The sequence below is a fragment of the Denticeps clupeoides genome, chromosome 1, assembly GCF_900700375.1.
Source record: "Denticeps clupeoides chromosome 1, fDenClu1.1, whole genome shotgun sequence".
Classification (NCBI taxonomy): Eukaryota; Metazoa; Chordata; class Actinopteri; order Clupeiformes; family Denticipitidae; genus Denticeps; species Denticeps clupeoides.
Window position 1 is genome coordinate 8,777,521 of NC_041707.1, and position 12,552 is coordinate 8,790,072.

At 44.2% G+C, this 12,552-nt stretch overlaps 1 protein-coding gene and 1 long non-coding RNA gene across 2 annotated transcripts; both read right to left on the reverse strand.

Annotated features, from left to right (window-relative positions):
• Window positions 1-5,034: 5,034 nt before the first annotated feature.
• klf11b (Kruppel like factor 11b) lies at window positions 5,035-7,822 on the reverse strand. Its single transcript, XM_028987040.1, has 4 exons — window positions 7,654-7,822; window positions 6,898-7,155; window positions 5,802-6,624; window positions 5,035-5,716 (listed from the first exon to the last, which is right to left on the reverse strand). The coding sequence occupies exons 1-4, from the start codon at window positions 7,669-7,671 to the stop codon at window positions 5,421-5,423; spliced, it is 1,395 nt and encodes a 464-aa protein (XP_028842873.1). The 5' UTR covers window positions 7,672-7,822; the 3' UTR covers window positions 5,035-5,420.
• A 1,059-nt stretch (window positions 7,823-8,881) lies between these two features.
• LOC114796376 (uncharacterized) lies at window positions 8,882-11,053 on the reverse strand. Its single transcript, XR_003750711.1, has 2 exons — window positions 10,597-11,053; window positions 8,882-10,013 (listed from the first exon to the last, which is right to left on the reverse strand). It is a non-coding gene; the product is annotated as an uncharacterized LOC114796376 (long non-coding RNA).
• Window positions 11,054-12,552: the final 1,499 nt, after the last annotated feature.

Here is a 12,552-nt window from a genome sequence, read left to right on the forward strand (position 1 = left end):
CGCCCTTATCCAGAGCGACTTACAATCAGTAGTTTCAGGGACGGTCCTCCCCTGGAGCAACTTAGGGTTAAGTGTCTTGCTCAGGGACACAATGGTAGTAATTGGGATTTGAACCTATATCTTCTGTGTGTTGCCCTCTAGGCTACTACCACCTAATGCATGTTAAATAAGATAAGATAAGATGATCCTTTATTAGTCCCACAAGTGGGAAATTTACATTGTCACAACAGCGGACAAATAAGACCAGCAAGAAAAAAGTTCTGAGAGAGTGAAAGTGGCAAGATAAAACTTCCAGAGCGAATCTAGTGAGAAGCATTGAGAAGGGACAAGACTCCAAAAAGGGAGCCCATTCTCCTCTGGTCACCCCTGGGTGACCCTGGAATAGTGTGCCATGCAGTATCTGAGAGAAATGTTAAGCTATCTGATGGGAAATAGGATTCCTTCTCTCACTTGCTTTGTTCTTAGCTTGTTTTGGGGAAATGAGTCCTGGCCTATGTGGAAAGTTTTTTTTTTTTTTTTTTTTTTGCCAAAGAACACTGTATTACATTCATCTGGGTGACAGAAGGAAGGGCTGACGAAATCAGAAAATAAATCTCATTCATAGCCATCAGCAAGCTATGTACAATTATGTAAAGACTTTACCTCATCAGGCTCTTCCCAGCGATCAGACAGAGCTGCAGGGCATGACGGTGAGAAGGAACAATAGCAAATGACATGAAAAAAAAGTGGCAAGCGGTAAGAGTTTAATTGTCCCGCTTGAATTCATTGTTAAAAAGCTGAATGGTTGACTTACCTGCGCAGGAAAGCAGAGAGCTCACAAGGAAGAAAATGGCAACTTTCATGCTGACAGGTGAAGTCGTGTTTAGATGATCTTGCAACCAAATGGTGGCTTTTAACTCTTTTGTAGACCACCATAAATGGTTTCAATATGAGTTCACAATGACCTCAAAACCACGTGTTCACATGGTGAGAAATTTCCACCAACGTGCAGAGACCACAGGCCTTTAAAAAAAAAAAAAGTTTTTCACGAGCCTTCATCTTCGTAAAAAAACAACCAAAGTGCCACTGAGGTCCCCTTGAGCAAGGTACCGTCCCCATGCACTTTTCATGCTGGGCATTTGTAAGTCTGGCCGTCTGATGGTGTTGGACTCAGAAGCAGGGTGGTGGTGTTGTGTTGGTGGGAGTGGATCAGTCACAGCAGTACAGACATCCGTGTTAAATTTAGGGGGACAGACAGAGGCCCACCACACTATCTTGGCACGCGTGGTCTTGCTGAAAGTTCACAATAAGGCCTGCAAGCATGTCAACGTATAACATGTTGGGGCAGTGGATGCCTAGTGGGTAAGAAACGGTTGCCGGTTCGAATCCCGGTCCGCCAAGGTGCCACTGAGGTGCCACTGTGCAAGGCAGCGTCCCCACACGCTGCTCCCCCGGGCGCCTGTCACGGCCGCCCACTGCTCACCAAGGGTGATGGTTAAAAGCAGAGGACACATTTCGTTGTGTCACCGTGTGCTGTGCTGCAGTGTGTCACGGTCACTTTGCTTTCACTTCACTTTCACTTGTTGATCTGCTAAAGTATCCATTCAAAATGGTCATTTACTGTTGGTAAGTGTTGGTTTTACAAGGATGACACATTCATAATATGAAAATGACCTTGCAGAGTGTTAATTTCACTTCACTTGCTCTGTCCACAACGTGCTCTTACGATATTGCCTCATTTTTTACACTAAACCTACTCCAGAAAATACTTGTGTTTAAATGTACAACAGTCCAGTCCACTCTGAAATCATATACAGGAAGACTTTAATGAGGTTGGTCTATTCTGGATTTGACTGGTCACTCATGGTATTTCAGGTGTATTTCCTCTTGCTAATGTGTGTTCTGATGGGAAGTTTCTGTCTTCACACCGTGTTGACAAGAGGAACGTTTCTTGTACGTGTGGGAGGTGTTATTATTTCTCAGAATTTTTTTCTTTTGCTGAAAATGGTTTACGGTCAGAAGTGTTTGCTGTCCTTGACAGTTCTGTAGCACAATAAAAAGCAAAAAACTTCATTGATTACGAGACAGCAAATACTACATGAAATTTAAACGTCATTCCATGTGCATGCTTGTACATGTTTAGCCCGTGTGTGGTGCTACAGGGAGCAGTGTCTGCTGTGCAAACACTGAAGTGGCACCCACATAACAGAATGCCACACAAAGGTAGAAAGTTTTTTTTTTTGTCTGTATCAAGTATCAAAGTATTGAATTCACAACCACTCTTCCTTTTGAACATGTCTATTACATAGTAATAAAACACCATTGCTGGATGGGGGGTCAATACTTCGGCGGCAGAAATGTTGTAGCTTCGGCCTCGGAAGAATGTCATGAAGAGGGGGTGTTCTGGATGTGAAGAAGATGTTGCAGCCTCAGAGCCAGATCTGCCAGGTTGAGGGACAGCTTCTGGCTCCTCAAGCCCGTACTGCCCCCAGGATCACCCACATCACCACCGCTGAAGGCTTAAAGAATGCAGAGCCACTGTACTGCTGACTGCACAAACAAGCTGAACAAACAACACTACAGAGCTTAAAAAGTTACACTGTTGACCACCTTAAACTGTCATGCTATGTTTTTTTTTTTTCATTATCACATTATTAACATATTATATACTGATATAAATTGTCATATTGCTGCTATTTGTCCTTCTCGTTTGTCTGAACAAGCGCTCTACTATGGGTCGTTGCACGATGTGTTGTTTTAAATTGCTCTACGTTTTTTGCAGTGTGAATCCCTGAAACTTGGCAATGTCCTCTCTCGCTCTGTGTGCCTGTAGGTGAGATGACAGTGAGGTACACTTTTGATCTTGGTGACTTTTGCTAAACACGTAAATTGGGGCAGTGGTGGCCTAGCGGTTAAGGAAGCGGCCCCGTAATCAGAAGGTTGCCGGTTCGAATACCAATCTGCCAAGGTTCCACTGGGGTGCCGCTGAGCAAAGCACCGTCCCCACATGCTGCTCCACCGGGCGCCTGTCATGGCTGCCCACTGAGGGTTGCCCACCAATGGTTATGGGTCAAAAGCAGAGGACACATTTCACTGTGTGCACCGTGTGCTGTGACAATCACTTCACTTTAAATTGCATCCTGCGCATGTACTACAAATGCTCTGAATTTTCACCACTGAAGTAATTTAGAAGCCAACTTCGGATAAGCCCGTGAGCTCCTGAATAAAAGTAGTTTTGTAAAAAAATGTAATTTTTGTTGTTGTTGTTTTTTGACAAGAGATTTTGTAGAAAAAAAAAAACAGATGTGAGGCAAAGGGTCAGCATGAGCCTCCAGATGTTTCTGCTGAAACCTGGCCAGAAACCGAGAGAGCGAACAAGGAATATGAACCACCCTACATTGAGGCATTGAGTTTGGTGACACCTGCGACGAAGACCGTCGTCAACATCACGCCTTGTTTCATGCCGCTCAGGGTTCTCCCTCTCGGGAACTTCACATGCCCAGAGGTTCCGCGTGAGGAGAATCCTTCAGAAATGTCATCCGTGTCTCAGGGGGACCAACTTCTGGCTGAGCACGAGAACCAGGAGGCAGAAAGTTCTCACAATGGTCAAGACCTGTGTGGAGAACTCTCTTCTCCCCATCCACAGCATTGGAACCTATGAAGAAAAACACCACACGGCAGCCATCGCAAGGTGGGACCTGCTGATTTCATTGATCAATTGACCTTCAGCATAACAAACATGTAACTTGTCCAGCAGGGGTTGTGGAGAAGCGCTTGTCCAAAATCTGTCTGCAGGGAAACCTCCTCGTGAGTTACTTTTAAGAACAATTTACTTACCTGATGAGAGTTGGTGGAGGTACCAGATATTACTTTCACCAATGACTGTACAAGGGCCATGCATAGCAAGCCATGAATCACAATTCTCTCTGAACTCTTTCTATGTAGGAACCCAGTATGATGATGAAGATCTGATGAGGGCCATTGAAATGGAATATTGCTGATTTAATGCAATTTTTTTAATGCAAATCTCAAATACTTTAGCTGATTAAAGCCTAGAGCCTAGAGGAGAACACACTCGTCTATGAAACAGAAGACACAGGTTCAAATCCCACTTACTACCTTTGTGTCTCTGAGCAAGACACTTAACCCTAAAAAAAATTGGCTACAATTTTATACTGTGATGGAATCAAATAAAGAACTTTTACTGTGCAATAAAATGTTTTTGTCGTTTCACTTGTTTCTGTTTTTTTTTTCATCAGAATTCCATCTAACCCCTCGCAATCGGAATAGTTGTTGAAACAAGCGCCCGCCATCACTACCGCCAACTGACCACAGGGTGTCGCTGTCGCACCACTTCCCGCCGCCGGAAAGTCGGTCAGTGTGGCACGGAGGCGGCGCCGCCAGAAGGCGTGTGCAGACCACACCCCTGCTGCACGTTCAGAAATCTATTCATAGGGAACAGTCTGTATAGATAAATGTATTGTGTTTAAATGCATGAAATAATATTCGTTGTATTACATTGGGTACGTAGTAGAGCATTTGTAATGAATATTTATTTACATCTCACTGTTAAATGTTCATCTTGGCTGTGGATAAGGATTAAAATAGTTTTCATTGTGCCTTCAGTACACATAACAATAAAATGTGAAATTTTAATCATTATGAATTCAAAATGGACCTAAGTGGACCAGACGTTTAGGTCTTTTGAAAACTTATTAAAAGTTTTCTTAAATTATTAAAAAAAGTTTTATTTACTGTATTCTACTTAAATCCTTTACCAGGAATGGGCCAGTTACCAGCCACTTATAATGAGATTGATTTGAAATTTAAAAAAAAAAAAGTTGAAAAACATGCATATGAGGGCGTGTTGAGGGTCAAAAAACTCTGCAGTGAGCTGGAGGTGAAGGATCATTGCTGTCCCTGCCTTCTGCTAAAAAAGGGACAGGAGACTTCATCTGTGATTCTTGTCACACGGCACAAAATTAAAGAAAATTAATAGAACAGTTATACCTGGATTTGTATATAGTCATATAATGAAAACACAAAAGCATGTAATGCATGTACATTGTTTACTAGAAAAAGGAGTATTTAAAAAATATGGAAAATAATCACAGTGTCAATTACAAAGTTCACAAAAACCGAAAAAGGTTACATAACAATGTCTAATTCGTGTATTTTGTAAATTAATGCATTATACTAGCATACAAATTATGTAAATATTTACAAATAATAAATGTGACTTTGGCAAGTTTGGCATACACTGTGCACAATGTATGAAAGTAAACACACATTCGTCTGAGAAAAAAAGACTAGTGAGCAGATTAAAAAAAAAAAAAAAAAAAACAGAATCCAGTGCATGTTTTGCTTTGTCCATGACAAAGATAGCAGCCTCCTGCCTCTACGGGCAACTAACTCCCAGGTAGTTTGGTGAAAAGTTACTTTCAGCTCGAAGCGGGTATCAACATACTGAAGGGGACGGCGGGGCCCGAGGGTGTGGCGCCGGCTGTGGCCATCCTGTTGAGATTACGCACCTCCGCCTGCCAGGAAGGGACCTTCTTGGTGGTCATGTGACGCCGGGCGTGCTTGGTCAGGTGGTCGCTGCGCATGAAACGCCGGTCGCACACGGGACAGACGAACTTCTTCTCACCCGTGTGCGTCCTCCGGTGCCGAGAAAGCTCGTCCGAACGTGCAAATTTCTTGTCGCAGCCGTCCCAGTTGCAGCTGAAGGGCTTCTCCCCTGCAACGACAGACACTTTCACCTATCGTGCGCACAACTAAAGAAATGTAAAAACGCGCCACATTTCCCCTGGGGCTCGGCCTACCTGTGTGGGTTCGGAGGTGTGCTTTCAGGTGGGAGCTCTTGAAGTACGTCTTTCGACAGCCAGGAAAGTTGCAGACGTAGTTGCGCCGGCGAGAGAGGTCCATCTGAGAGGCGCTGCTCGGTCCTGAAGGCATGTAGACCGGGGCTGGAGCCAGGGGTAGCAGCTTGGTGTTGCCCAGCGTCATGAGAGTCTGTGCGCACTGGGCAGCCTGAGGGACGGGAGACTGGGGCACCACAAACATGACCGCCCCCTGGGGCACCGGGGTGCCCACGATATAAGGCTGTGGCAGGATGGACTTCACGCCGGGACTGGGCCGCTGCGGCGGGCTCTGGATGAAAGCTGAGATCACGCCCGTTTGGCTGGCCACCGGAAACATCTGGCATATGATTGGAGGGCTGGGGTTCGGGGGCGGGGACTGAGGAACCAACACAGGGAGGCTCTTCCCGCTGGGAGGCGCCGCCACGCAGCCCTTTGACACCGACTGGCATGGGGCTGCAGCTGGCATGTGAGCCGGCGTGGGCATGTGCTGCTGTTTCTGCTGCTCGGCCTTTGCTGGTTGCTGCTGAATGGCGGCCGGGGGAATGTGCTGGCACGGGGAGCGGTCCGCTGTGTGGCGTATGACACTGGTTGCCATGGCTCTGCAGGGCGCTGACGTGCCCTTTTTGAGTGAAGTTCCTTTGCTGGGATGCCCAGCAGCTTGTTGCTGTGCCCAGGAGCAGCAGGAAATGCTGGAAGCGGGCGGGATGGTGGAGGACGGGGGGCTAATCACAGTGGCACTGGTCATGTTCTCGGCAAAACTGGGACTGTGAGGTGGGGTCATGCACTGGAAGATAAGAACAAAGAGAAGTTTTAGAGAAGTGCTCCAGAATGGGGCGTTTCACATCTCGCCGTCTTAATGTCACGTAGATGATGCCTGGCTGAAGTTCACATTGCTTATCACACTTATCAGCAAACTGCCACCTGCTCTGACTGCCATAAAACCATCATCAAAGTTTTCAGCAAGCAGTACACACACCGGCAAAGACCCTGACTACACATGTGGCATTCTGACCGAAGGCGCGGGAGTGACACGCGTCACACGAGGTCGGTCCCTTACCAGCGAAGACAGACAGACGTACTCCTTGGGGGTGTCGGGATGATCGGGCTGAAGCAGAGAATCGCACGAGTCTGACGCAGGAGTGAGGGGGCGCGGTCTGAAGGTGCCGGGTCGAGGCGACCCCTGACCCCAGCTGCTCATGCAGACCAAAGCCTCCGCCGCCTCCAGGTCGTTGCTTTCCATCGCGCTGCAGGACGACTGTTCGCTGTCATGTCGCCTCCTCGCTGGGATCATTTCACAGTGTTGTGTCCGGTCTCCCTGCAACACACAAGCAACACTCGGAGTGTCACACGGCGTAGTCTGGAGCTGGGTGTGCTGATGTTGGGACAACATCTGCACCTATGCTGAAATTACACAGATAGCACCTCCCAGCGCCAACATGTTGCTCAACAATGACGATCTAGCCCTTAACACACCACGTGACACAAAGGGGCTGAAAATGCATGCATATAATAACAAAGAAAATGCGTTTCTCCAGCAAACACGAATTAAGAAATTCTGTATTCAGGAACATTGATGGCAGGTTAAATACATTGGCAGAAATGACAAGGAATACAACGTTAGGAGGCAATGACCCTGTAAATAACTAATAAATAACACGGGGGAAACACGCATGGGTGACTATTAATCCAGACACATATAATTTGGAATTATCGGCAGCGAGCAATGAGCTAAAGCCTCGACAGAAAATGCATCTGACGTTCAGCAATTCATAAAAAAAAAAAACCAATAATAAATGTGTATCGTCGCTCTTACCGGGTATGACAGCTCCATTTCTGTTCGTGCCACGTTACAAATGTTGTTGCAAAAAAAAAAGCGTGTTTCCCCAAGACGCGCCGAAACAAAGAAGCGCAGAGGAGAGCCGCCGCCGGAACTGAAGCCGCCCGTAACAGCGGGGTCCAGCCTCAGCTGAGCGGGGGGAAAAACACACACACACACACACACACACACACACACACACACAAAAAAAAAAAAACACTAAAACCAAAACTCACAACAGACCGGCGGGCGGCGACGTGCCGCCAATGAAAAACAAATACGAGCGCGGCGCCGGCCAATGGCGGCCGAGCCGACGCGTGATCGGCGCATGGCGGCCGCGCGATTGGACGAGGCCGGATGCGCGGCGGCCGGTGGGCGTGGCCCGTGAGTCAGGAGTGTCAGCGTAAACTCGGTGAACTGGCAGCCTCGAAACTGGGGGAAAGGTCGCGCACGGAGCCCCAAGTTTTCCGTTCAAAACGGAATAAATAAATGCATAATAGAATGGTATACAGAAGCAAGAGAAAAGGGTGAAACAATTGAACACATTTCGATATATATAGCTAATTATAGTGAAATATGTTGCATTCTGCTATGAAAATGTACCTATTATTGGGTACATTTTTTTTATATTACATATTATTGGTCATTATTTTTCAAGATTGTCAGTACAACAAGTATACACAGTGCAATCCTTAAGGTAAGAAAAAAAAATATGTACATACACACTAAACTATACTAACTTTGTCAAATGGGTTGATATTTGAGATAGTATAAAATGCATATTAAAGCATATTAACTGTGCGTCACTAAATACACATTGTAATGACAGCTGCATGAATGTATTTGAAATGTTTAGGCACGGTATTACTTATGTAAAACATTTCATACACATTTCATACACAAAAAGTTGTGTATCACACTGATGAAAAAAACAATCACATTCACCCTGAATTTATTAATAATATTAATTAAATTAAAAAGTTAACAAATAAACTTTAGTGAACAATATGCCTGGAGTCATTATATAATATAATTTTGTTAATTATTACTTCACTGGCTTTGTGTAATTTCTCCTGAATTAATTTCAGCCTGACCCGTTAGATAGCGATGAGCCAATTAAGGTGAGCGTAGCTCATTTATTTATGGCAGTAGTATGATGCTGTGGGAGGAATTGTGCATTAATGTTTGCTCAGGGTACTATTTAACCTGACAAGACACCAAGGTCAGCAATTACAAGTTCAACATTGCATATTACATCAAACATTGCTTGGAAATTATATCTGAAATAACTCCAAGCAAAATGTATGATTGTTTGAATGTTGTTCTTTGATTTATTGTAGGTCAGCACACAAATGGAAAATGCATACAATAATTATGATTAGTATGAATATTTCAGTGCGCTCACATTAATGTTAAATGATCTATTTACTCAGAACACTGTTTTTAGTGAATGCGGCAACATCATGACTGCAAATACACAAATCACACTTCTGTTTTATTTGATCAAATTATTGATTTCTTTGCTCGTTCCTCGATTGTTCTTGGAAGTCTGTTCCGACTTTCAAGAAGTGCACCTCTGGCCTCCAGTAATTGGCTTGTTTTTCTTCACCAGTTCCATGGGAAGACAGCAGGTGTGAACGCCGAGGCTCCGGCGAAAGGCTGTGCCCCACATAACCATGACCTCATGGAGCAGCCCTCGGTTGTGCAATGCTGCGGGGCCGAGCCAGGACCGAGCGCTCGGAGAGGCAGCACCACGGAGCAATGTTTGTGATATAAGTGGGACACGCTGCAGATGGGGAAGGGAACTGGAGGAAAGGTTATGCTGTTCACATCCTGCTCCCCTCACGTCCTCCCGGACACTCCCCCATTCAGGAACTCCAGGGAAAGGGGGAGTTGTCCCACCGAAGTTAAATATATCACCCTTCTAGTATTTCGTTGACAGTTTCCTCCCATCCCCATATGGTCATATTAACAAACATTTGGCAACATGCGTGCAGGTTATTGCAGAAGAATAAAATAATTATGTGAATTATGTGAAACACGTCATGTTAAAATGTTGAAAATTTGGTTGATGCTTACCATGCATTAAAATCATTATCTGAACCAGACATTTTTATGCTGATTTTATTTTTTAAAAAATGAAAGGAAAAAAAGTAACGTCGTACGTGTGAATAGTTGTGAAACAGCAGACACAGACATTCACAGACACGCAGCACCAGTGTTACCGGGAGTTGATATTTAGGTGAAAGGTGAGAACACTGAGTGCTGGTTACTCTCAGTTTGTTTTTCCAGAACAGGTATTGCCCTACAGAGCATGAAGGTAAAAGCCTAGAAAGATCAGAAAAGGGAGGTTGTGCCTGAAAACAGAACAAAAAATGTGCAAGATTTGTTTTACAATCATTTGCGGTGCATTTTGCATTTTTTTGCCATTTAATACAGTTCTAGGCAGTCCTATGAGGCATTCTTCATTAAAACCCCACAAAACTAGGTAAAACACTGATTTCTTCATTTTTATTAGTGGTTCCAAACTTGATTTCATGTTCTAAGACACAGCTGCACATCCAAACAGATGACTTGTGATTGTCTATTAATATGCCCTATGCACAATACTGCCTTTTGTGGTGCTGTTTTGGTATTGATATCTGCATGTGGCTGGTTATTCTTGAAGCAGGAATGAGTAGGAACGCTTGCCAAAGGGTCTCATGACTAGTATCAAAGGTGTTGGTCACTGAATGAAACAGGATGCCACGGGCGGATAGTATTTCTGCTTTAAATGGAACTTTGTCCAGGTGACCAGCGAAACACTTTGTGGTTGCATTTTATGACCGTTTTACAAGTCATTTTTCCCAAGTTTGCAGCCTGAGATAGGTTTTTAGTTGACTTTAGAGTTTGGAATGCGACTATAAATGCTGTAGATTTATTTAATGATGATGTATTTACCTGAATTTTCAGACCTGCTTGAGCATAAGTGGATCATGCCCCACTGCTCCACCTAATTATTTTTTGGTATTTTGAGGATAACAAGATACAGAAAATGAGCAACACATAAAGCGACATAGAAAAATGTGCCGTAGATCCCTGAAACTTTGGTTCGTGGAATAAGACCCAGACACTCCCCAGTCTTGACCATCAAAGATAAACAAGTGAACATGATCAACAACATAAAGAAATAACAGTTAATAACAGTTAACAGGTACCTGCAATGCATTCTGGGGCTCTTCCAGTCAGTCCATGCCTTCCAGAATTGCTTCATGCACATGCCATTTGTCCACCTTACCTGTTATATTGGTTGAGGGGCTGGTGGACACAGCAAATGGAAAATGCATTCTGCGAACCATGCATCACAGCAAAGCAAAGACCAGGGAGGTGGGAGCCAGTAAACAAGATCACAAGACACATTTGAACAATTCATCTGGCAAAACCAAAGAACAAGCAAAGTGGTTGTATGTTCGGGAGCTGGACAAACAGCTCATTCAGTCTGTGTTAAAATGTTAACCAAGGGGAAAAACAAGGGACTGAATAGCGATTCAAGAATAACAACTGTGCAAATCGAAGATCGTTGAGCTAAAAGAACAGCAACTCTACATGAGCATGAAACAAAACAAAAGGAGAGTCCACAGATGTGGGCTTAAACTGGTAGAGTTTCTTGAAGGTTCCTAGAAGCAGTAATTCAGACACATACCAAAAGGTTCTAAACCAATCAATATGTAGGGAAGGTAAAACAATCACACATGCAACCTCACAAAACACATATTTGCATGCAGTTAATTACCAAACATATGATAGATGTGGAAACGTTCAAAAAGTAAAAAAAAAAGTCCAGGTAATGTCTGACTGCATTATTGCTAGACACTTCATATTTTTGTGGGTCTTTGGTTCGGAATTGTACAGTGAACAATTTAAGGAACTTGCTCAAGGGCCCAAAAGTGGCCTGTTAATGACCGACCTGCAAATTACAAATCCATTACAGTAACCACTGCATTGCAAAGCATTTTACAAATTGCTTTATTACCTACTTCTATATTAGTATGTCCTTTTCTGACATCTTATCTGTTGCAGTACAGTTATCCAAGAGTACCACACAATATGCTGCATGACTTTGTGAGTCACGCCTTTTGTTAACGCAACTGATAAAGCAATTTGTTTCGTCACCTGCTGCGTATAAATGACCTGAGGCGAGTGCGACGTCAAGGACTTCAAAGAAGTCAGACTTTGCCAATCAGAGAACTCACTCTAATCATTGACCTCAATAATGTAATAAGCAGACAAAGAGTGACCTTGATTTATTGATGTTAGGTTATCCCATACACATAAGACCTGGTGTAATTAAGGTCCCTTTCATTGAAGAATATGAAATCTTCAGGCGCCAAGTACTCCAAACCTCACCGTCCACTGGCGAGTGATAATCGGCACGTAGTATAGAGGCCAGTGTGCCATATATAGAGAGAACACACTTGACTGGGATTCTTATGAATTCAGAGTCGGCTCAGCGCCAACTAGACCCCGGGGTAACAGACTCAGCAGAGAAGTCACTGCGTAACAAATATATCCCCCTTCCAAATATAGCAGGCCAAGCCTACACACCACCCCTCAGCCAGAGGGGGCAGGGGTCTGACCTGATTTGTCATCACTGATGTCAATTAAATCACTCTGTATGGTTGAAAATATTATGCATTTCAATCCCACATACATGAAAAATAAAATTAAAGGTCTTAACTGTCTATAAAGGCAGGTCAGTACATGTTGCTGGGGAGGCTGACAGACTGACTGACACTCCGCCCAGACAAACACTGTTGGGACGCGCTATGGGTGTGGCTGCGTCATGTTTTTTTCTGTGTCCATGACTCATGACTAGTGGCAAAAGCATTGTGTTCCTCCTCGCACCAACATAACAGC

What these genes read in the sequence shown, in the direction of transcription:
- klf11b (XM_028987040.1), bottom strand. An exon ending in ACGTCTGTCTGTCTTCGCTG is followed by an intron (nt 6,625 to 6,897) that starts GTAAGGGACCGA and finishes CTTATCTTCCAG; the next exon opens with TGCATGACCCCACCTCACAG. An exon ending in ACACCTCCGAACCCACACAG is followed by an intron (nt 5,717 to 5,801) that starts GTAGGCCGAGCC and finishes CTGTCGTTGCAG; the next exon opens with GGGAGAAGCCCTTCAGCTGC.